Genomic DNA, 22,928 nt, shown 5'->3' with positions numbered 1-22,928 from the left:
CTTTTATAACATAGCTAACTCTAGCACAGAACTTTCATCAAGTCCCCAAATTATAATTAATAATATAATCTAACGCGAACGAGAAGTATAATTTATTCATTGATAACTAGGTACATTCCAAAATGGTTAATAACGGTTATCGTGTTAGGATAGGCTGGATATACCTAGATTATATATTAAATATTGTGTTCGATTAATAATTTTACTCTCTTATTACTAGGCGAAACTTGACGGTTGACCGCAACTTCAGGCACAAAAAACTGGTACTTACACATAGTTTAACCTATTTTATTCAACAGGTGAAGGTATTATTTAAAAATAAAACGTATTTTCACTTCTTTACATCATTTAATCATACAAAATTAATCCTAAAAATATATTATTGCTTATTTACCATCCACAATCATAATACAATGCATTCTAAGTACATTTACAATAATCATAGAGAGTCTTAAACATACAAATCATAAGACAAATACCACAGAAAGTAGAAAACCATGCTTAAAGCTATAGAATAATATCGTGTTCTATTTGTTATTTCATAATGATGTTTTTGGGTCACTTACTGAAAACATTCGCGTGTTATAACAGTTCATATTCGAGCATTACAAGGCGTATACCTGCAATGAAGTTTCCTATTACAATTATAAACATTGTGTGAAAATCTGCACATGTGCCATTGTTTGAACGCCGATGGACTAAGAAAATGTTCATAGTTTTAGCATCAAGTGCATTACAGATTTTACATGCGAATGAAACCAGTAAAGACCACATTCCAACACAGATGTGGTACTTTGAATTCACAAAAATATATCTTTGAAGTTTCTTATGCTCTCTACCCATGCGTCCAACAGTTCAAGGGTACAACCAACCTTCTTGTGGAGACTTGGTGCATGTTGTATCATGTTTGTGTACGATGTTTTGATCGATCGTAAGTTGACTGTTTGGGTGTAGAACTGCTGGACGAATGTGTAGAGGAACATGACAATGGAGAATGTTACTAGGTATGCCAAATCGCGACATTAAATTTCGACACAGTATAGCCTGTGTGTATACATATAAACTAGTTTTTGTTTCAGTCAAAAATACCGAATAGTTTCGATTTTATAAGCATTCAAAGTTTCGAAAAATATCGAGTCCCGCTAACGGCCGCGTGAGTGGTTGTGACGTCATACTACACTTGCGCCGCTCGGGCCGCGTCCCGCTTAGTATTAAGTTGCCAGCCGTTGTTGTTGGTGTAATAACTTGCGCAGTATTTTGTTGTGTTTGCGTCCGCTTATTACATTTATAGTGTTACAGTTACATTTATAATAGTAAATATTATTTAATTAATAAAGTGGATGAAAGATTTGAAAAAGGGCAATCGGATAATCTACCTAAAATAGATGAAAATAATGGTTGCGCATTATTTATCAACAAATAGAGATTTTGTTGCCTCCGAAATCCTTTTTATTATTATAAATGTGAAAGTTTGTGAGAATGTATACATGGATGTAGGTACTATTTATTTATTTGTACTATTTACTCCGTACGTTTGGCGCAGTGGTTTAAGCAGTCTCCTCGCCACAATAACCGTAGCGCCGCGTGTGGAGGTATTGAATCCCATCCGGAACAAATCTTTGTGTGATGAGCACGAGTATTTGTTCTGGTTGTCAATTTATCTATATATTGAGAAGTATATGAGTATGTTTATCAGTTTTTTGGTTACCATTGTACAAGTTCTGCTTAGTTTGGAATCAAATGACCGTGTGTGGGTTGTCCAGCAATATTTAATATTTAATTAAATATTTAATGTATGTATATATGTACGTATGTATGGATGTTTGTATGTATGTATGGATGTTTGTTACTCTTTCACGCAAATGTGACTGAACCGATTACGATGACATTTGGTATATAGGTAGCTGAAGGCCCAGAATAACACATAGGCTACTTTTTATTCCAGAGTTTCCGAGGGATCGGGATTTACACGGGAAGGGTTTCCATGGAGACGAAGTCGCGAGCGGCCTCTAGTATATTATACATATTTGTAATATCTATACTAGAATATTAGAAAACTGAAGAGTTTGTTTGTTTGAACGCGCTAAACTCAGGAACTATTGGTCCAATTTAAAAAAAACTTTCACTCTTAGATAGTCCATTTATCGAGGAAGGCTATAGGCTATATATCATTACGCTACAACCAATAGGAGCAGAGTACCAATAAAAAATGTTACAAAAACGGGGAAAATTTTGACCCATTCTCTCTTATATGACGCAAGCGAAGTTGCGCGAGTCAGCTAAGTTAGATATTCACGATCACGCATATTATAAAGAAACAATTTTTAATCGAAATAATCGCGTACTTATTGATTTTACATTTTTCCTGCCACTGTAAAATCAATAAATTTGCGATCAATCCGGTTAGAAATTGTTTCATTATAATATAAAGTTAATTATTATTACTTATATACTTACCTACATAAAATTAAATTACATTTAGGCACAACATATGATTTCCTAGCATTTGAATTGAACATTTTTAAAAGTATTTAGGTATAATTTCAACGCACCGAGCGCGCGACCGCAAGCGGACTGTGTGAGCCAGACTGAGCAAGTGTAGAGTGACGTCACACCGTCCCCGAGAGCTAGCGTCGTGCGGTTACAACTTGTTTTACTTGTAAATCGGAAACTAATTGAGATATCGAAGTAATTCTTTCACTAGTATTTTTTATTTTTAACAAAGAATAAGGAGTGCTAAAAAATCAAAATTTGTTAACATTCTCCATTATACAGTGTATAGGAATTAATAGGAAACATAGTTAATAGGTACGAAAAAATACAGTAAAATAATCTAACAATACTATTGAATCACGAGTGCCAAATGGACTGATTAAAAGTATCATTATTCATACTGTTTAGTTCAATGTACACGCATAATTAAATATGAGTCATACTATGTTATAAATAGCTCCTGCATTTTAGGAGCACGCGTACTACAATCATAATAATGTGTTCCTATCTGTCATCACTTTTATTTTTATCGGTACTGCTGTCAATTAGATACTTATTAATCAGATTTGTTAAAAATAAGCTAATTATAGGCATCCTGAATGATGTTTTGTAAATACTTGTACATAAATAGATTCAACGGACATTCAAGAGTCGTATGAACTGTGATAATGTCTCCAACAGTTCCTTTGTTGTCTATCACATTTTGCGTACAAGTTGACACACTTCTACGCAAAATCTCTTACGTAAAAACATGTTTGATAGCGAGCGCCGATACAAATAAACTAAACAGGAAAATATTAGTAAGGAATATAACAACAATGGAACATAAAAATAGACAACATTTACTAATAAATGTCTAATTGACAGCACAAAGATACATGAATTAACTAATATTCTATCCAGGCTCTGTATTTTCGGCTAATGTCACATAATATAAAGATCGAAATCTCTTACATACAATAATTTAAAAGGAAAACGTATGAATAAAGTCAGAAGTAACAAAAAACCTGAAAACGTAAACGGTAAAAACATTTTACGACAAAAACCTGTACGACTGTTTAATAGATACGTAAAAAAACATTGCAAAGTCTAAAACCAAGTCGCAATAATACAAAAAGTAAACTTTAACTATGGGTTGACATAATACAATATAAAATTGTATAGCTACAGAAGACCACGAAAATTTCGCACTAATAAATCCTCGTTAATATTGCTATCAATGATATTATACAATAACATTGTCCTCTTTGTCTATCTTGCACGTGCTTATAGCAAATTGGAACATACATAATATTTACTGAATATTATTCAGTCATAATTTACAACAACATAGCACATTCGAAAATTAATGGACTACTACACACTATTTTGTTAGTATGAAGTGAAAGGAAGAAAGTGGTAGAAAATAGGGTTTAAAAACTCAATGAAGCGCTGTTTCGTAATTCGTGATTCCAATAGTTAAGGTACAGGAAATTTCAGTACTAGGTATGTACATATTAGGTTAGTATTAGCATATTTATACATAAATATAAATATAAAAAATCTCGTAAAAAATACTGAGTGAGGTTCTGTATGGGGAATTAAATTGGAAGATACTTTGATAACGCAATCACGTCTATGAAAATAGTCGCTAGATTAATAGGTGCTTTTTATTTTTAAAGTCGAAATTTGGCAACGTTGCCCTACAACGTGTCGACGTTAATATTACTTATCAGTCTCCAACGTCGCGATAATGTGAAAAGAAGTTCAATGTTCTATGCAAGGCTGCGATAAGTTGTCCTTCCTTAAGATTAGCCGACAATTACGTAATGATAAGATTGTTCCCTTGACGGTGAAGCACCAGTCCAAATCGAGAAAATATCTCTATTTACATCTATTGAGGCACGTGATCAACATTTATTTTATTTCTGCACCAAAAGATGCTAAGTGAAAATTCTCTATCTGTAGATTTGCCAACAGTTTCCTAACCTTTCACATTCCAAAAAAACGTAATTAATTTTGAATATCCAACAAATTTTCCATGTTCATTGCCTGCCTTTATTTTTTTACCGCTGTCACTGACCATGGCAATGAAAACTTACGCTAAGTGGCATGAATAATTATCCAATACCTATCACTTATATACTTATTGATATCTAATATTTACATTGTACTTCTTTAATTGACTTTCTGTAAATCTTAAATATACTTTCGTACTTCATTTATCAGTTTGTCACTTAAAATCTATGGAAGTGTATTTGAAAAACACTGTGTAGAATTGTACGTAACAACAATAAATATTCTTCTTATTCGTAATCAGGGCCTTTCTGCTCTATGAGCATGCCATATAGTACTTTGAGTTAAATTCGGCTAATATTTTTGACATCTTTTCTTTAAGACACGGGAAAGGTTAAATTGGACAGATAAAACAATAAATGTGCGAAGTAACTAGTAAAAAAACAATTACCAATTATTAATACCTAACACGCGAGAGAAGCTGGGCGGGTCAACCAGTAATTCCAAACTAAATTTCCACTTCCACGTAATTTTTAACTATCTGTGACATAAACACTAATTGTTATCTCCTTGTGACCGGACATTATTTAATTTAACGTTAAAGTTATTATGTCTCTTGCACCCGCCATAATACGATATTTTGTTATCGCAATCTCAATGTGTTATACCTATAAGAAAAACAATCCACACCGCACACGTGAGATATAGTTACGAAAAGATACACGTGAAGTTTTGGTAATAATACGCTATAAAACGTTAGGTATAGGTATATGGTGACGTACGTATCACGAAAAATATTTACTTTTTGCTTGTAACTGTTTACCTTCATGAATACTTAGTATACGGCACAATTTCGACCGATTTGTAATCAGTTAACATTCCTCATAATCAGTTAATCATGTTTAAATATATTATCATTTAAATTAGAATCATCCGTCTTCTAATTGTTTTTCTAAAGTGTCACGCTTTCCATTCAGTTCTACCATTTCTGCAGTATTTTTAAGTTTCTTAGTTTGATATGCTCCAGGCCCTATTAGAGATAAGCCTACTGGCAAAAACACCAATCCATTGAATAGTCCGAAAAGAATTACTAAAAGGAAAATTTTGAAAAATGATTGGAAAGTATATGCTTTTGACATACTGAGAAGAGATAACGAGAGGAAAGTGGAACCTCCACCTAACAACACTGCAGATCCAATGGAAGTTACAGTTTTAAATGCCCTATCTGAACTGGAACCTTCCTTGAGCGTCAAAAATGTGTGACCTACGTGCGCTGCATAATCCACGCACAAGCCAGTTGCAAGCTCTAGACCAATACAACAAACTATATCTACTGTCATACCCCATCTTTGCATACAGCCTAGTACGTTGACAATCGTCAACAAAACACACACAAAAATCCACAAACACATTTGAAGATTTGTTATTAAAATAATCGTACACACCATCACACACAGCAACGCTAACTCTATGTTCCTCTCAACTTCAACGGCTATGATCTCATCTGTTACCCAGCTTGAGAAAATTTTTGACCAAACACTCTTATAACCGTCCCCGCTTGTTATATTCGTCGATTTCACTATATCTTTGACATGATTCATTGCCGGAATATATTCATCCGGACCTCGAAATTTCATAAATTTAAAAGACATCGTGGACGCTAATATTTCGGTAGCTGGATCGCCACATAAGAAATGATCGGCAAACTTAAAATTTACCTGATATCTGCCGCCAATAGGGCTGTATAAGAATCTAGACAAATAACTTTTAAATTCAGAATCCGATGTCGCTGATTCATTTTTAAACAGATCACGATTAAAATTTTGTAATACATATTGATGGAAGGATTCTACCCAGGCACTAACATCATTAATGTATACTTCTTTCTTTAACTCTTGCATCATACCGTTTAATTTTATAAGTTCTTTATTGTAATCCATTTTACCAAGAAAAACCATAGCCATATTGCCTTCATCGGGATAGTAATAATCTTGTGCATTCATAAAATCTTTATAGTATGTATCTTCAGGGATAAACCATTTAGGATCGAACCTTTGTTCAAGGTGAAGGATCGCTTGAATACTAAAACCGGTTATAATGGTAGTAAACAGAATTACTATAGTTTTACCTGGAATAGTAAACACGACATTTTTATAAAAATATGCTAAGGCATTCTGAAACATAGTTTTTTCTGTGGCTATTTTAATTTCCCTTTTGTGCTGATAACAGAATAAGATACCGTTCCTATTGTCTTGTATACGTTTAATATCGAGTGTGAATACGGCTACATAAAAGGTGACAGAGTAACAGAAAATGAAGAACACACCTACTGCGGCGTATATACAAAAGGATTTCAATGACGGTAATATCGTAATAGCACCAATAAGTAAGGCAACAATATCAGTGAACGACGTAATTACGATAGACACACCTGCGTGTTTCAGCATCAAACCTACTTTCACTGGTAAACTTTTTTGTGAAGCTGATTCAGGCAAATTATCCCAACACGCCTTCATGACGAACATATCGTCAATTCCGAGACCCATAAGAAGAAAAGGTAGAGAAGAATGAATTGGACCAAATGATATACCAAGAATAGAACACCACCCTACGGCGGAAACATACGCCAGGCCGACACACAACAGACCAACACTGCCCAATGTCAATCTGATTTGTAACCAGTTAAAACGCGACAAAGCAAACTGTATATATATAAACATCAACATTATGCCTAAAAACAGTTTATCTAATTCATCAAACATAGCTTGACCACTTATGTCAGCAAAACTTCTTCCAGCTTCATAAAATACTTCAAGTCCACTCAAGTTGTGGGACATGGAACTCAATACTTCCAAATACTTGTTCTCCCATAAAGCTAGTGGAATAGACACCCAATCTTCAGTACCAACTAAATTACCAACTTCATTGATGTCAACTGTACTCATGTTTACCTGAGTGTACCATGTCAACATGACTGACTTAGCAGCTACTACTTCCCTGTGCTCATTATATGACAATCCCCCAAAATGTTGTAAGTAATCAACTGGGTGACCAGTAGTAGGATTAGTTTTAACCTTATTAACTTTATCTAAAATATCTTTTCTAGTTGCTAAAGTTATTTCTGCCAGATCATTCTTCCACATGTCTAAAATATTGTTCTGAAGGCATGTGTATTGGAAACTCTCTAAGAAATCACAATAAAAGTCATCATTGACCCAGAGTGTTGGGTCTGAAAAATCACTGTCACTGTTACCACTTTTTGTTGAGTTATTATCACCACTTGTTGAGTCCAAGGATCTTTTGTCTCTACTTGAACTATAAAAATTTACAACAGGAACTTTAAAACATAGGTCTTTAATTGTATAAACTTTATCTTCATATTTCACTTCTATAGACTTAATTTTAGTACTTATATTGTGTATGGCCAATAGAACCTGAGGATCCAGGACATTGTCTGCTGTTATAATAACCTTTTGAAGTCTAAGTCCAGTTCCAAATTTATCTATGTACCAGTTTGTATCATAATAAAAATCTGATTCCGGTGGTACCCATAAGTTCATAGGATTCTTCTCTATATGAAATTTTAGTAGTCCAACACAGCTTAGAATTACAAAGCTGAGAGTTAGAACTACAGTTTTCCATGGATGTCTTGCCACCAACACACCAAGGTGGAAAAATATTCCTTCAACGAGATGAACAGATTTTGATGACATTGACTCCCATAGTTCTTGGGGAGTCCTGACACTTTTATTCTTAGCCATGACTTTAAACTATCACTGTAACTTCACTGTTTATTATGAGGTTATTTTGTCACTACAGCTAAAAATATCACTGGTGTTTATACATTATCTATCTGAGTTGTTGTGTTATCAAGCTTGAATTAAACAACAACGCGTATTTTTAATCGGCGATCTCGCGGCGTCGCAGCCAATACAGTATGCGGCGACCGCTCGCGGCCCGCGCTCGCCACTCGACTGATATATTTATCTGCGGGTTACGGCGCGCCGGGCAATTATTCAATTTTTTCACTTGATAATACAAACCACTACTGGTCGCAAACACAGCCTATACGTTGATATCTAACACCAACAACATTTGCAAACTAAGGATTACTTATCGGCTACAATCTTGACTTTACAGATAAATAAGTACGTCTACCAGTAATCCCTTAGAAATCTTTCTAATAAATTTCTAAGGCTACTTACCTACCTCCATACCTAATACTCACTTTTGTTGTGTTCTTTCGGAAGAGTACTTATTGTGTTGTAAGTACACTGACATGCAAAAAGGTTATTCTATTCTATTTTTCTTGCGTTGCCGCGTTGTTTCACTTGATCTTAAACAAATGAAGCCATTATAGTTCGTTGGATTTGTAAAATATTTTTCAAAAGTCGAACAATATTTTTATATCAGGAGCTAAAAAAAAATTATATCCAACAATGAACAACCCAATTTGTTGACGTTGACAGTTTTTACTGTAGTGATGTAGGCCTTTCACACATTTTTACCAAGCAGTTATTGGTAACGATCGCGATATAATGTGATAAAAAATAAAAAATACCAACAGCACTTGTCAAACTCGGAAATCGAACCTCAGATAACTGTTTGTTGGTGTATACCTACACTGCTGCTCAGACTACAAAAGGCAGTCAGTATTATTTAACGCCAGAAGCTAACATAAAAAAATCGAGTAAAATTTCTTACAAAATGAAAATGTACGAAGTAGGTAAATTACTTTTTGGTACCTACGATTACATGCCTGAGACCTTTTTTAAATTCCCTACTGTTATTTTCTTTTTTCAAACAGTGTGCTGACTATAAATAAACAGGGGCACTTTACAAAAACCTACATACATAGCATAGTATACCTGTCTACTGCATAGAAATTAAGTAATAACTTAGGTTTCTTGCGTGGAATGTAGTAAGTTGTCAGTTACTGGATTCAAAGACTCTCAAAGAATACCATATTAAGTAAAAAAAGTAATTTAGGTATAGAAGGCATTTTAGAAGCTTGACATGAAATTTTACGGGCTTATGTCTCAGTCACACTTATCAGGGAAGGGGTGTGAACCACGGTGTCAACTTTGTAAGAATGTTTCCTTGAGTTAATCGGAACTTAAAAATAATAAAACCATAAATAAGTTAAATTATGTAGATAGGCAGCTATTTTTTCATGAATTGTGGTACCTACCTATTCATTCAGATTATTGTAGTTTGTGTTACAAATTGCATACATTTATAACTATAAACAGGCCATTGCTATCAAACAGTTGATTTATATGTCTGCCTTTCGGTACACTTGTGTCACTATTTAACGGTTCCGCGATTGCTTCAATCATTACAGCCATTAAATTCACAAAAAAATAAACCTTATATTTTATTGAGACGCTTTGTCTCGAAGCAGCTAGGTCCTTCAAATTTAAGGTCCGTCTTCGGAGTATTTTAATAAGCGATTGATTAACATTTTTATAAGTCATACCACATCAGTTTAATTTTAGCCTTTTCGATGGGTCATGCATGAGTATGAGCGTGGAGTACTTTTTAGGGTTACGTAGCTAAAGGGTAAAAACGGAACCCTATTAATGAGACTTTCATGTCTATATGGCTCTCATCAGATTGTATTTTACGGGCCGTAAGAGATAGACTCCTGACATCGTTTACAAATGAAATATTTATGTTGCGGCCATTACAATAAATTAAAAAAAAAAACAGTAAAGCAATAACATTTAAGGGGAGTCAATCAAATACAACAAACTTGATTTTTAAATCATTCTTATAAATAATGGTACGGAACCCTTTGTGCGCTCTGTCCACTCGCACTTGGCCGTTTTTTTAAATATAATATTGTGCGTGAGACAGACGTGAGTATCACTGTTTGATAATAATTATTGTTACCAAAGTGTTCATATCATTCGTTCGTTCACTCATTCTTTATTGAATGACAAGAAATGCTAGTGACGTACGTACCTGTCAAGTGTCAATATCAGGCTGTCAACAGTGTCAACTGCTGATGAATTTTATTTCTCCTTTTTGATTTGAGAAATATTATTGTGACTGACGCGTGAATCGTGATGTGATAAACACAAACTAGGATTTTAAATATATTTAAGACTTCAAGCTCTTTGCACTTAAATTTATCACACTCATGCCACGGACTTAATATTCACAATGTGGACGACAAAAACATTTTTGACCAAAACAAAACGCGGCAACATACTAAAAGTGAGGTTATGTTTTATAAACACTTGCTACTTTTACTGATACAAAGTTCTAAACATACTTCTTTTTTAGATTGTGAGGGAACATTACTTGCGTGATGATTTGTTGTGTGGATCGGCTGCGTGTAACACGTGTCCTCATAAAGATGACGAATTTGTGTTGGATGAGAAACCGGAGTCGATCTGTGCACTGTTTGACTATCCTCATTACTTGGTCCTGGACAGCAACGTAGTGTTGCACCAAATGGATGTATTAGAAGAGGACGCCCTGACCAACGTGATTATACTTCAAACAGTCTTGGAAGAAGTAAAACATCAAAACAGTGCCATCTTCCAAAGACTATTGGAGATCATAAACAATAAAAAAAGGAAATTCTTTTCCTTTGTCAATGAACATCATAAGTAAGTAGAGTCAGAAGTTTTTAAAATAAGATCTATTTTCCATTTCTTCAAAGTTATTAGAAATAATTATCACTTGTTCTAATGAAGGAGAAAAACATTGTAATGAAGCCTTGCATGCCCAAAAAAAAGTTAAACACATTTTTTGAGATCTAAATCCGCAAGTCCCATTCCCAGGGGTGTAACCCCTCCATTGTAATTAATATGTGTCTATGTCTATGTCTTCTACTTTACAATGGAGGGGTTACACCCCTCCATTGTAAGGTAGAAGACACTTACTCAGCAGTTAAACATTTTTATATTTACATGATTACTACTATTACTATATATTATTGTAAAATTCAGTCACTACACTAAATCACTATTTTTAATGTTTGTAGGGACACCTACGTTGAAAGGAATCCGGGTGAAAAACAGAATGACCGTAATGACAGGGCTATTAGGAAGGCATCAGCCTGGTACGAGTCTCATCTCAGTATCAATACTCCAGTGGGCAAGTTCCCAAGGGTTGTCTTACTTACGGATGATGAGAACAATAGAAAACTAGCACAAGAACAGGGCATTGTCTGTTGTACTGGTAAGTAGTTATTGCAATAGACATAAGCCTATTCCATTCCATTCACAATTTCAGCTGTTGTTTTTGCCTACTAATATTAGTTTTATGTATGTATGTTTGTTTGTTACGAAAGTTGGGCTTTCACAAAAGAATGACTGCATAGATTTTAACGAATTTTGGTACACTGATAGCATAGGATACTTTTCACCCTGGGTAATCCTATGATACAAGCTAAGCCATAGATATAAGAGTTTCTATAAGCCACAATATTATGAATTATATGGGTAATGTAGTTTTATATACTACATTCCAGAAAACGTACTATTGTATTTTCATTTGCAGTAAAAGACTACATTGAAAACGTAACTGGTTTTGTTGGACTCACGGATAAGTTGTCCAAGAATGTGATGCCAGAGAGTTGTTCTAAAGATGCCTTGTATCCAGCGCACTTGACTCCCACCCAAGTCCATGCGGGCATTAGAAGTGGGAAACTACATCAAGGAGCTTTTCATGCTTCAAGGTTCAATTTCCTTGAGGGTACTGTTACTGTACAGGGATATGAGAAGCCTGTAAGTATAGTTATTTGGTTTAAGATTGCTATAGTGCCGTTTCTTAACTTTTCTAGTCTGTGAATCACTAGGAAATTAAACCTGAATAGCCAAAAATATGTCTCCTATTTATTCTTAGGCTTACTAAAAATCAATGTTGCTTAAAGTACAAGACCACTGATCCTCTTACATTTGCTGGGACCACAGGTTAAAAACACTTGTTAATAGAATCTTGTCTGTCATACTGCAATTTAGACTTTCCTTTGATGACCGGGTGGAAGGATTGACAATAATTCCATAGTATTGTGATAGTTTAGATACTAGGTGTCATGTTATTGTTATAGTGTAAACTCATTGCACATTATTATTGATCTTAGGGCAGTTTCAGTTGATTGAATTAACATAGTACTAATTAAAAGAGCACCTATAGTAATAGTTGGATTTGGACATTAGATAGCCCTTATCTGATTATTATCTTCTTGTCTCTAAGCTTACCTTCTGCTAAAGACATATTTATATGAACATTATTGTAAATTATACAAACAGATTTTACTGCAAGGCCACATCGGTATAAACAGAGCAGTTGACGGAGACATCGTTGCCATTGAAATATTTCCTGAAGAGGAATGGAGAAGGCCAAGTGATATTGTCTTAGAGGACAAAGCTGATGATCCTGGTGATCACCTTGAAGAAGAAGCTGTTCTTCTGAAGACTGCTAAACCTGCTGCTAAGGGTGATGAGGAGATTACACCCACTGGGAAAGTTGTGGGCATTATTAGAAGAAAATGGAGGCAGTATTGTGGTATTCTAGAGCCGAGCAAGTTTGTAGGTAAGCTTGATTAGAGTATATATTTTAATACTGTAGTCTTTTCTTTATAACTCTGAGATAGGGTTGAAGCATAACATAATTTTGGGAAAGGCAGTTTTATGACCTGTTTTGACACTTCTGAAAAACTATCAGATAGTTTATCAGGAGGAATTTCACATTCTTTTTTATACATTTGTTGTAAATTTATATATTGGGTGTTTTATCTATATCCTACATTAGCTGTAAGATGTGAAACTATCATTAGTCTTAAATGTATACTTTAATGAAGAACTAAATCTGTTGCTTATCATCAGTTTTATCCTGGGATTCCCCGATGTCTTACACGTCATCTGCTATTATATTAAAAGAAATAATATATTCTAACATTTTACACTGCAGTCTACTATATACATTGTTATGAGATCGTCTCGCTTTAAAATTATTTTTATATAATTCATTGCTCTGTTTCCTAGGAGGGACCCGTCATCTCTTCTCTCCGGCCGAGAAGTGCATACCGCGCGTTCGCATCGAGACGCGTCAGAGCGAAGCCCTTGCGTCACAGCGTATACTAGTTGCGCTCGACTCATGGCCGAGGAACAGTCGGTACCCGCTTGGACACTTCGTTAGGGCACTCGGCCCTATAGGTAATTGTTACTTATATACTTACATTTATTATTTCTTTAAAAAATCTTCTCCCGCACTAAGAGATGCTCAAGTGTCGCGGGGACTCTTAGAAACATACAAACAACGGAGAGAAATCACAACCAAACCCAAAACAACTATTTCAGGATCGCACTACTATTTGGCGACCATAACCAGTGCACCGCGCAGGCAGATATTACTTTGCGTCTATATTTTTAAGCTTAAATAACTTTTATGAAGCGATTACTTATGACTACGTTCCCTTCACATAGAGGAGTCTGTTAATGTAAATGATGTCCACCTAACTGACATCAGGTTACGGCGGCCTACTATATATTAGTGTCCAAGTATAGTGTGTTTAATATTTTATAAACAATGTTCGCAGGTGATAAGGATGCCGAAAACGAAGTGATATTGTTAGAGCATGACGTTCCACACGCTCGGTTCAGCGAGGCCGTGCTTGCTTGCTTGCCGCCCGATGACTGGACTATTCCCGAAGAGGTAATTGTTTATTCTGACTTATATACGAGTACATGGTACTTTCATATGATCGCACATGTTATATCTGAAGGTTTAGGCAACGGTGTATGAAATACACCCACGTTGAATCATTAACAAGTTTAGTCCCATGTAACAGGATGTGAGTCTATTGCCATTTATCGGAAACTACAACCACCATGCCCCCTGTATTGATAATTTGTTATTGATTCTAGGAAATAAAGAAACGCGTGGATCTCCGCTCCGAATGCATTTGTTCAGTAGATCCACCCGGTTGTACGGACATTGACGATGCGCTACACGCTAAAGAGATACCGGGCGCTACAGCCGACGGTTTGAAGAAATACCAGGTGGGCGTCCATATTGCTGACGTCACGCACTTCGTGAGACCTAACACCGCGATAGACAAGGAGGCCGCTAATAGAAGCACTACCGTTTATTTAGTGGATAGAAGAATCGATATGGTTCCAGGTTTGTTTTAAATTTTATTTTTATCTATGACCTGTTCCGACTTTATCCGCCTGGACTTTAGTTTTCAGCTCCACTCTTATTAGTCATAGCGTAATATTAGACTGCCTTTAGTTTTCCTCAATAAATGGGCCATGCTTGCTTGCCGTCCGATAACTAGAATATTCCCGAGAGATTGTCTTCTGATCATAAAAATAGTACATAGATAATATTACGCTTAAAGTTGTAGGCAGAGGTATATCGAATACACACACAAGGCCACGGTTCGCCTTTAAATCTTAGTCTTATGTAATAGGGAGTGCGTCTGTTTGCCTTTTACCGGGCACGTTACCAAACGCCGGGCTACTCTTGAGAAATATTCTGCTATTAATTAGGAAAGACCAATAACACTGGTCGACCCGTCAGCAGTGATAGAAAGGTGTATGATGAAATGTTTACGTTGTTGTAACAGATCTGCTCAGTTCCAACTTGTGTTCGTTGCGTGGTGGTGAGGAGCGGCTAGCATTCTCATGCGTGTGGGAGATCGATGATAACGCTAATGTGCTCACAACTAAGTTTCACAAGAGTGTGATTAAAGTAAGTTTTTATTTTAACTTTAAACATTATATTTTATTAGCTTTAAATAGACAGAAACTTCATTTAGAATAATTTTTATAACGTTATTATATGTAGTAATTGTAATCGGATTTCAAAAAAGGAGGAGGTTTCCAAATCTTCAGCGAAAGCAAATGCTCCGCAAAAAATGCGCATTATTATTAGTTATTTCTTCCTTGAAGTCGGTTTTTTTAAGGTTTATTAGTAGACCTATGCTTCTTTTCTTGTAACCAATAACTTATTAAAGCCAATAGCACTTTATTTACTCTAATTATATAAAAATGTGGTAACTCTTTAGTCTGCTGCCGCCATGACATACGAAGAAGCTCAGATAGCGATAGACAGCACTCGCAGTGACGCCATTGTATCCTCACTGCGAATACTCAACTCGCTCGCTAAGAAACTAAAGAAGAGACGTATTGAGAACGGCGCCTTGTTACTGGCATCACCCGAGATACGCTTTGAAGTAAGTGTAAATTTGTTTTAATATAATAATATGTAATGCTTTAACACTTAAAGACCTTTACGCACAGTAAATTCTACCGGATATTAGGTCGGAGAAAAAGTCTTTTCGCATTATAGTATGTATGAACTTGTAATAAAATCTTTTCTCTATATTTATTTTCATTTGCTGTTAGAATATTTGTAGCAGATAGTTTATCTGACACTTAGTTTTAAGCTATACCAGTAGGGTTATCTTTGTACGTGGACATATCACTAAACGCATGCAATGTCTTTTAACCCTTCCTACCCAACTAGCAAAATAATGTCATATAAATGGTAGAATAACGTTTTGATTTAACTTTCAGTCATATCAGTATGGTTATATAAAAGTCTTTTATATGTATATATGACGCGGTTTTGGGCGCAGCTTATATAACATTTAAATCGTGTAAGAGTCGTATTGTAGTCGCATCAGCGTCAATTACGTTGTGTAAAAATCATATAGACGTTGCAAGTATAACTAAAATGTTTTGTAACAGTATCTAGTTATACTTCTGCGTAACTATAACCTTGTATAGATGTAAACTATTATACATAAAAGTCGTGTTATGGTTAAACGATAACCTCTATTACGCGAATAGTACAACTTAGACAAAAAAGCAACTTGTTTTTGGAAAACTTCATAAAAAGGTAAGTCAAACGTTATAAATCGTTATTATTTATTTAATGTAAAGAAAGCCTATTGTGGTGTAAGATGGGCGGTGAGAGGTGATGATACTTGGGCATTTAACTTTTTCGGTAATATATATATAGTCATCCCTACTCATATTTTAATGGGCCTTCATAATATAGGTATTTCACTTTGTTTATTAAATAAAATACATAAATTGTCATTAATAAATTTCGCCATATTGCCACCTAATTATTGGGCGACCGCTTTACGACATGTAGGTAACTATTGATTTTATAGATGTTTTTTATTTGATTTATGTTGTCCACCATAACGGTTTCAATTAGAGTTCTGTTGGAAAATAAAAAATCTTTTTGTTTTCCAACAGAACTCTAAAGTTAACCGTTTTCGTTTATATTTCAGGAATATAATGGTGATGTTTTTAGACGTAGACAAGTTTTTAACTGAAAAAGACTTAAGATTGCTAAGACATTTAAAATGGCCATGGGATAACACACATTTTAAGTTATCACTGAAGTGCTATGGATGTGGTTATCCTACCAGTTCGACAATATTTACACATTTTATCATACATAACAATAGAAGCATAGTACAACTATTAAACTATGATTTCTTTTGGTGCCGAAACTGTAAGAAGTTTGCCATATATGACCATTTTCCTGAAGATGAATGTTATTGCAATTGTTAATTTTTTTTTTATTCTGCATATTTGATTCAATTATAAGGTAGGCTTCCATTCAATATTTCTATATTTACATAATTGCCGAACTATGTACCTAGATTAATTTGTCAAAAGTCAAGCCGCCATCAGACAGACCATTCATATTACAATGAAAACATCACACTAATTTGGGCAGTCAGTCGTTTACTCTGTGAGACAGACAGTCAATGCGCAATAAAAATGTCCCTCTGCCTCAAGGGATTCCCCTTTCTTCCGTCTCGCTCTCCGCGTTTAGTTTCGCGCTGTGTTTAGGTAAATGAGATTTTAGTTTAGTTTGACTTTTGGTGTGAGAAGTAGTTTCAAAACAACTTCAATATTAATAATATAAATTGTTAGTAGATCGTACCTACTAATAAATTATAGTACGTCGTTGTTTTTGTAGTAGGTATATTATAGTTGATGCGTTATAGTTGATTTGATTTTTTCGATGTGTAAATATAGCAGTAAATAACCCTGATATTTTTCTATGTTTAGGAAGGTAATTAGGTACCATGGTTTACAAAATTGTACAAACTGTGGAAAGGGGAAAGTTAGTTTTAACAGCAGTGCCTGACAAATGGGAAGAAAATGGTATCTTGTATTGGCCAAGACGAAAAGTAGAGGATTTATTAAAGAATCCATTTTCCCGTCCCGAAGATTCCTGGTCAACAATACAATGCGTCGTCAAAAGAAGTGGAATTGCTTCACTGGAAAATGCTGAGACAGAAGTCACCAAAATGTCAAGCATGAGTGATTACCCTCGCTACTCAGTGTGACTTCTGATAAAAGAAGATGAGCGGAACTACTTTCAATTATACAACTCCTATCTTGACTGGGCCCAGCCTTTGCCAGATTTAGTGTTGAAAAATGTACTACGGAACCACTGTCATTATAGCCACTTTCTTTTTGGCTGTGCCCGGCCTTTTCCAGATTAATAGTAAATGTATTTGCTATCTTTAAAGATTCATAATTTTTGTTTACTTTTCTTCTAAATCCACCCCTCCTTTTATTCTTTTCCACTTTCCGGGATCCATAACTAAGAATGTAATAAAAAATGGCGACTATGTTGTATAAAAATTACTTAATATCGTTTAAACAATCAAATGACTTACTAAAGTCATATAAGTGTAAAGCTTTAGGCTAAAAGTTACATAAATGTTAAACTTTATAATAGTTTAATAATAGTTAATTACACGAACATTAAAAGACAGTTCATTATTTAACTGTCGTATAAAAGTTTCTAAATTTAAATAAAAATGGCGGCTCATAACTATTATCTGACTGAAACGTTAACTCGACTCAAAGCCTTATTGTGTAAATGTCGTAACAGACACGTTTTTATAACATCCAATAAATTAATTGAGATACCGTTTACTAGACACATTTATATGATTTAAATGATATATAACTAAAGCATCGAATAAAACACTACTTTAAAATTGTTAAGTTGATTGAAAACTGCTATAAAAGCCTTATAGGTCTGTTAGTTGTATAATATCTTAATTATATAACTTTTTTGCTAGTTGGGTATGCTCTAAAAAAATGTATTAATACTTATTTTTATCGACGCGTGTTTGTTACTTTTTCAAGCATCCACTACGAGATTTCGATGTTAAGAAAAAAACCCCCTTGATATCTTTCCCGGTGATTGATTAGTTATGAAGTCCTTTATTGGTCTTATCTATACAAACATTAACTTCTGGTCTAAAAAATGAGTCTGAGGGGATCTGATGGGTTTGTTATTTCCAGGTGGATTCAGAAACCCACGATCCCATAGAAGTGCAAGCAAAGAAGATGATGGACACCAATTCCATGGTGGAAGAGTTCATGTTGCTGGCGAACATCAGTGTGGCGGAGAAGCTAGCGGCCGAGTTCCCGCAGTGCGCGCTGTTGCGGCGACACCCCGCGCCGCCGCCCGCCAACTTCACTACCTTCCTCAAAGCTGCTAAGCAACAGGTACTATAGAAATGACCACTAATTGACACTACACAATGGTAGCCGACGGGTATAAGTTGGTACCATGCAAGTGGTTGACGCTTCGAACCCAAGGCTTTCAACATCAATGACTTAATTTTAAAATATTGTGATGTAACCTTGCATTCTTGAGAGTTCTTTAGAGCAGTTCTTGAAGGAATGCAAAGTCACGTATATATAAAAATGAATCCTTATTTCCTTTGGTCATGCTATCACTCTCTTTGTATAATATTCCTTGAAGTACCGGAATGTTTATTAGGGAGAAAAAAATAAAAAACATTTTCGAATTATTTATCTATTTATCAAAAATCTACTGTTAGGCGATACAAAGTTTGCGGGGTCAGCTAGTCGTAAATATTGTTAACAAATAAAGAATGCTATAATCTTCCAACAGGGTTTCGAGATCGACGTATCTACAAACAAATCGTTTGCGACATCTCTAGACAAGGCAGTGATTCCGGAGCGTCCGTTCTTCAACACAATGTTACGTATCATGGCCACCCGTTGTATGCAGCAAGCTGTGTATTTCTCTAGCGGTACCGTGACTAAGGAAGAATTCTACCATTACGGCCTGGCGTGTCCCATTTACACGCATTTCACTTCGCCTATACGACGGTTAGTATGTAGTTGTACGTGTTTTCTGAGCGTATACTCGCACGTGTCCGTATACGATATTCGTTTCCAAAATTTATTTATTTATCAGTCAAAACGTTTAGTTTGATGTGTTTTATGCTGATCGGTCGATAAAAGTGTTTTTGAAATTATTAATATTTTTTAGTTAAAGGAAGTATTTAAGCTTTCTTCAAGAAAATTCTGCTATCTTATTTATTATTGTTAATCGTTGAGAGTTCCATTGTTGTAATTCAACAATTTAGTTAAGATGTAGGGGTATGCCTATACAATTGCTCGAGTGCGTAAGTCACCAAGTTCATCATTATTAATCTTTTAATTCTTCGCTCCTTTCGCACCTGGCATTAGGCGGCCTACTAATTCTTTGAACTATAGTTAACATACTTAGTTTTAATGTCGCTCTTGAAACCATTTCAAGAAAATTACTATTAAATTACCAGTATATTTTTATTGGGTGATCTGATTTTATTAATATCAGATGAGTTGTGTTTAAGACATCCTTAAGACAGTTGTCCCACCAACGGCGATTAAACTATTAACTATCGACTATTTTCTCGCTCAAGAAACGTACAATTGATATAACATTCCGTGTAAACAAAAGAGACACATATACAAATAGTTGATCGCTGACTGTTCACGCTGACGGCGAGCACTCTCTTCACTCGTCTGCTGCTAAGCGACCAGAACCATGAAAGATAACAATCGCTCAGCGATACTCGCGCGATTAGAACACACGTCGAGAGAGCAACCAGCTGTCATTTCTCTACGATGATGACAGTGATGCGAGTAATCGCTCGCCTCACTCGCACACTCGTTTGTAGCAGAGCTACACAACTACCGCAACTACGCACTCACTCCCCGCTGCTCGCCAACTCGTTTCCAATTCTAGCTCTACTCGTTACTCGTTCATCGTTGGCGGTGGGACAAGTGCCTTAGACAGTTGTCCCACCAACGGCGATTAAACTATTAACTATCGACTATTTTCTCGCTCAAGAAACGTACAATAGATATAATATTCCGTGTAAATAAAAGAGATGCATATACAAATAATTGATCGCTGACTGTTCACACTGCCGGCGACGACTCGCTTTACTAGTTTTGTTGCTAAGCGACAAGCTGTCAAAAATAAACTCGCTCAGCGATACTCGTTTAGCGATGCTCGCTCGCTTGATCGTTTCTTTTGAACTCAGACACATTATTGACGGACACATTTTATAAAAAAAAACGCCTCCATAGTGTCGAACTTTCAGCTAAAGTTGTTAGTAAACACGTACATGATGCGCAGGATTGCACAAGACTGAGCGACCACGGGCAAGTGGCGCGAGTAATCGCTCGTCGCACTTGCACACTCGCTTTTAGCGCGGCGACAAAACTATCGAAACTACACTGGCTTCCCGCTGATCGCCAACTCGTTTATAGTTTCTAGTTCTACTCGTTCATCGTTGGCGGTGGGACAACTGCCTAAGGTTCACAAATTCATCTCCATTGTCGATATGGTCCGTGTATGTTGACAGTTACGCGGACGTGATGGTGCACCGGCTGCTGGCGGCGTGCGTGGGCGTGGACGTGACCCACGCGTCGCTGCTGGACACGCGCCAGGCGCACGCCGTGTGCGACAACCTCAACTACCGCCACCGCCAGGCGCAGTACGCGGGCCGGGCCTCCGTCGCACTTAACACACACGTACGTGCTATTATCACCATATTGCTTTAAGCCCGGTTCCCACTGCGAGCGGAGCGGACCCATTAATGACTCCGTAAAACTCGCAAGCGCAAACTACATACTTGTTTTCCCACCGAGAAATAGTCAGCAAGGGAACCGGGCTTTACTGCCACTGTGGCGCGGGCGGTAGTGTATGCAGTGCATGTAGGTTCAAATCCCGGGTCGGGCCAAAAAGTCTATTCTGAGTTTTCTGTTCAAATTTTCAGAGATTTCCCGGAGTTAGAAAATTAAGGTCGTAGACCTCCGTGCCTCGGAAAGCATGTAAAGCCATGCGCCTGATTTATCTCTGGTCGGACGCACATTCACATACTTACTTCCCCTTACATTTGATTCGTTCTATGTATCAAAACCTCTCCATCCATAACAGCTTTGCTTGAAAATGTTGTAAAAAGTGGGTAGTTAGCTCAACAGACTCACTGAGTTTCAACACAAAATAATTACTTTTACAGATATTATTCAACACTCGCGTGGAAGTACAAAACGCGGTTGTGTTGGTAGTGAAACGGAACGCGCTACAAGTGCTTATACCTAAGTACGGCTTGGAAGGACCGCTGTACTTGCCCGAAGACAAGTTCGCGTACAATGAAGAGGTATGTAAACGAAAAGGTACAAGTCCGATAACTTAAGAGAGACCTTTGTGTGCAAGATTTACAGCTAGTAGAGTTCTACAGAATTCAAAATTTAGACCACTCTTGATCCTTAGTTGTATGCAGTATCACGGTAACCTATTTGATACAGTTACTTTTCATTTGAAATACACAAAATTATGAATTATATTTTGTTATATGTAATCTAGATAAATTTTGTATGTCAAGACTCTCTATTAAGTTATCGTACTTTACTTAACAACTTACACTTAGCTCTTACGCGTTGTCTCAATATTTCTAATTAAACGTCTGAGCGTACTTCTATTGAATGCGACCACCACGAAGAGGTATCAGTTCCGACTACCATTCTCGACAAAAATAGCCTAGAATTTTGGAATTTATTGTTTATATCATGTCTCTGTGGACACAGTTTGAATAAGCTTCCATACAAAAGCATTGATTAAATTTGTAATCTATCCACTATGATTGAATAAACTTTAGGAAGATATTACTGTTCTCAAAGGTGTTTCCCGTCAATTGCAAATATCCTTTTTATCAACAGGAGCATGCCCAAGTATGCGGTGACATAAAACTGCGTACATTCGACGAGCTAGTCATTCGGTTGACGCTCGACAGTACAAATTTACAACGAAGGAAACTGGTTTTCCAACTGGTAAAGCCACATATCCCTGGATTCAGTGTAGTACCAGAAGAACTGGATAAAATGGATGTAGATGTGGCGATAGCCAAGAAGACAGAGGTAACACCAAGTGAGAAGAAGAGAAAAGAAGAACCCGTAGGTAAGAGTAGCAAAAAGAAATCTAGAAAGAAGTAATGTAATAAATGTATTGTGTTATACGTAGTGTAGTTTTATTTTGTTAGTTGAGTAGACTTCCTGTTCTGTTCTTAACGCAAAATGTTCAATACTTGTGACGTCTATACGTCAATATTTCTATACGCA

The 22,928-nt window shown here is 36.0% G+C and overlaps 2 protein-coding genes across 2 annotated transcripts; one reads left to right on the top strand and one right to left on the bottom strand.

Moving 5' to 3' along the window:
• Nucleotides 1-328: 328 nt before the first annotated feature.
• On the bottom strand, nucleotides 329-8,467 carry LOC142973564 (patched domain-containing protein 3-like). Its single transcript, XM_076115396.1, has one exon. The coding sequence runs from the start codon at nucleotides 8,247-8,249 to the stop codon at nucleotides 5,418-5,420; it is 2,832 nt and encodes a 943-aa protein (XP_075971511.1). The 5' UTR covers nucleotides 8,250-8,467; the 3' UTR covers nucleotides 329-5,417.
• Nucleotides 8,468-10,475: 2,008 nt separating this feature from the next.
• Dis3 (exosome complex exonuclease RRP44-like protein Dis3) lies at nucleotides 10,476-22,825 on the top strand. Its single transcript, XM_076115395.1, has 15 exons — nucleotides 10,476-10,710; nucleotides 10,780-11,108; nucleotides 11,486-11,682; nucleotides 12,004-12,230; nucleotides 12,756-13,038; nucleotides 13,491-13,661; nucleotides 14,045-14,160; nucleotides 14,373-14,628; nucleotides 15,077-15,201; nucleotides 15,518-15,685; nucleotides 18,804-19,010; nucleotides 19,423-19,643; nucleotides 21,173-21,341; nucleotides 21,830-21,970; nucleotides 22,530-22,825. The coding sequence occupies exons 1-15, from the start codon at nucleotides 10,657-10,659 to the stop codon at nucleotides 22,800-22,802; spliced, it is 2,937 nt and encodes a 978-aa protein (XP_075971510.1). The 5' UTR covers nucleotides 10,476-10,656; the 3' UTR covers nucleotides 22,803-22,825.
• The last annotated feature ends 103 nt before the right edge of the window (nucleotides 22,826-22,928 follow it).

This window comes from Anticarsia gemmatalis, chromosome 6 (genome assembly GCF_050436995.1).
Source record: "Anticarsia gemmatalis isolate Benzon Research Colony breed Stoneville strain chromosome 6, ilAntGemm2 primary, whole genome shotgun sequence".
NCBI classification, from domain to species: domain Eukaryota; kingdom Metazoa; phylum Arthropoda; class Insecta; order Lepidoptera; family Erebidae; genus Anticarsia; species Anticarsia gemmatalis.
Note: the sequence above shows the minus strand (reverse complement) of the source record. Positions and strands in the feature narration are given on the sequence as shown.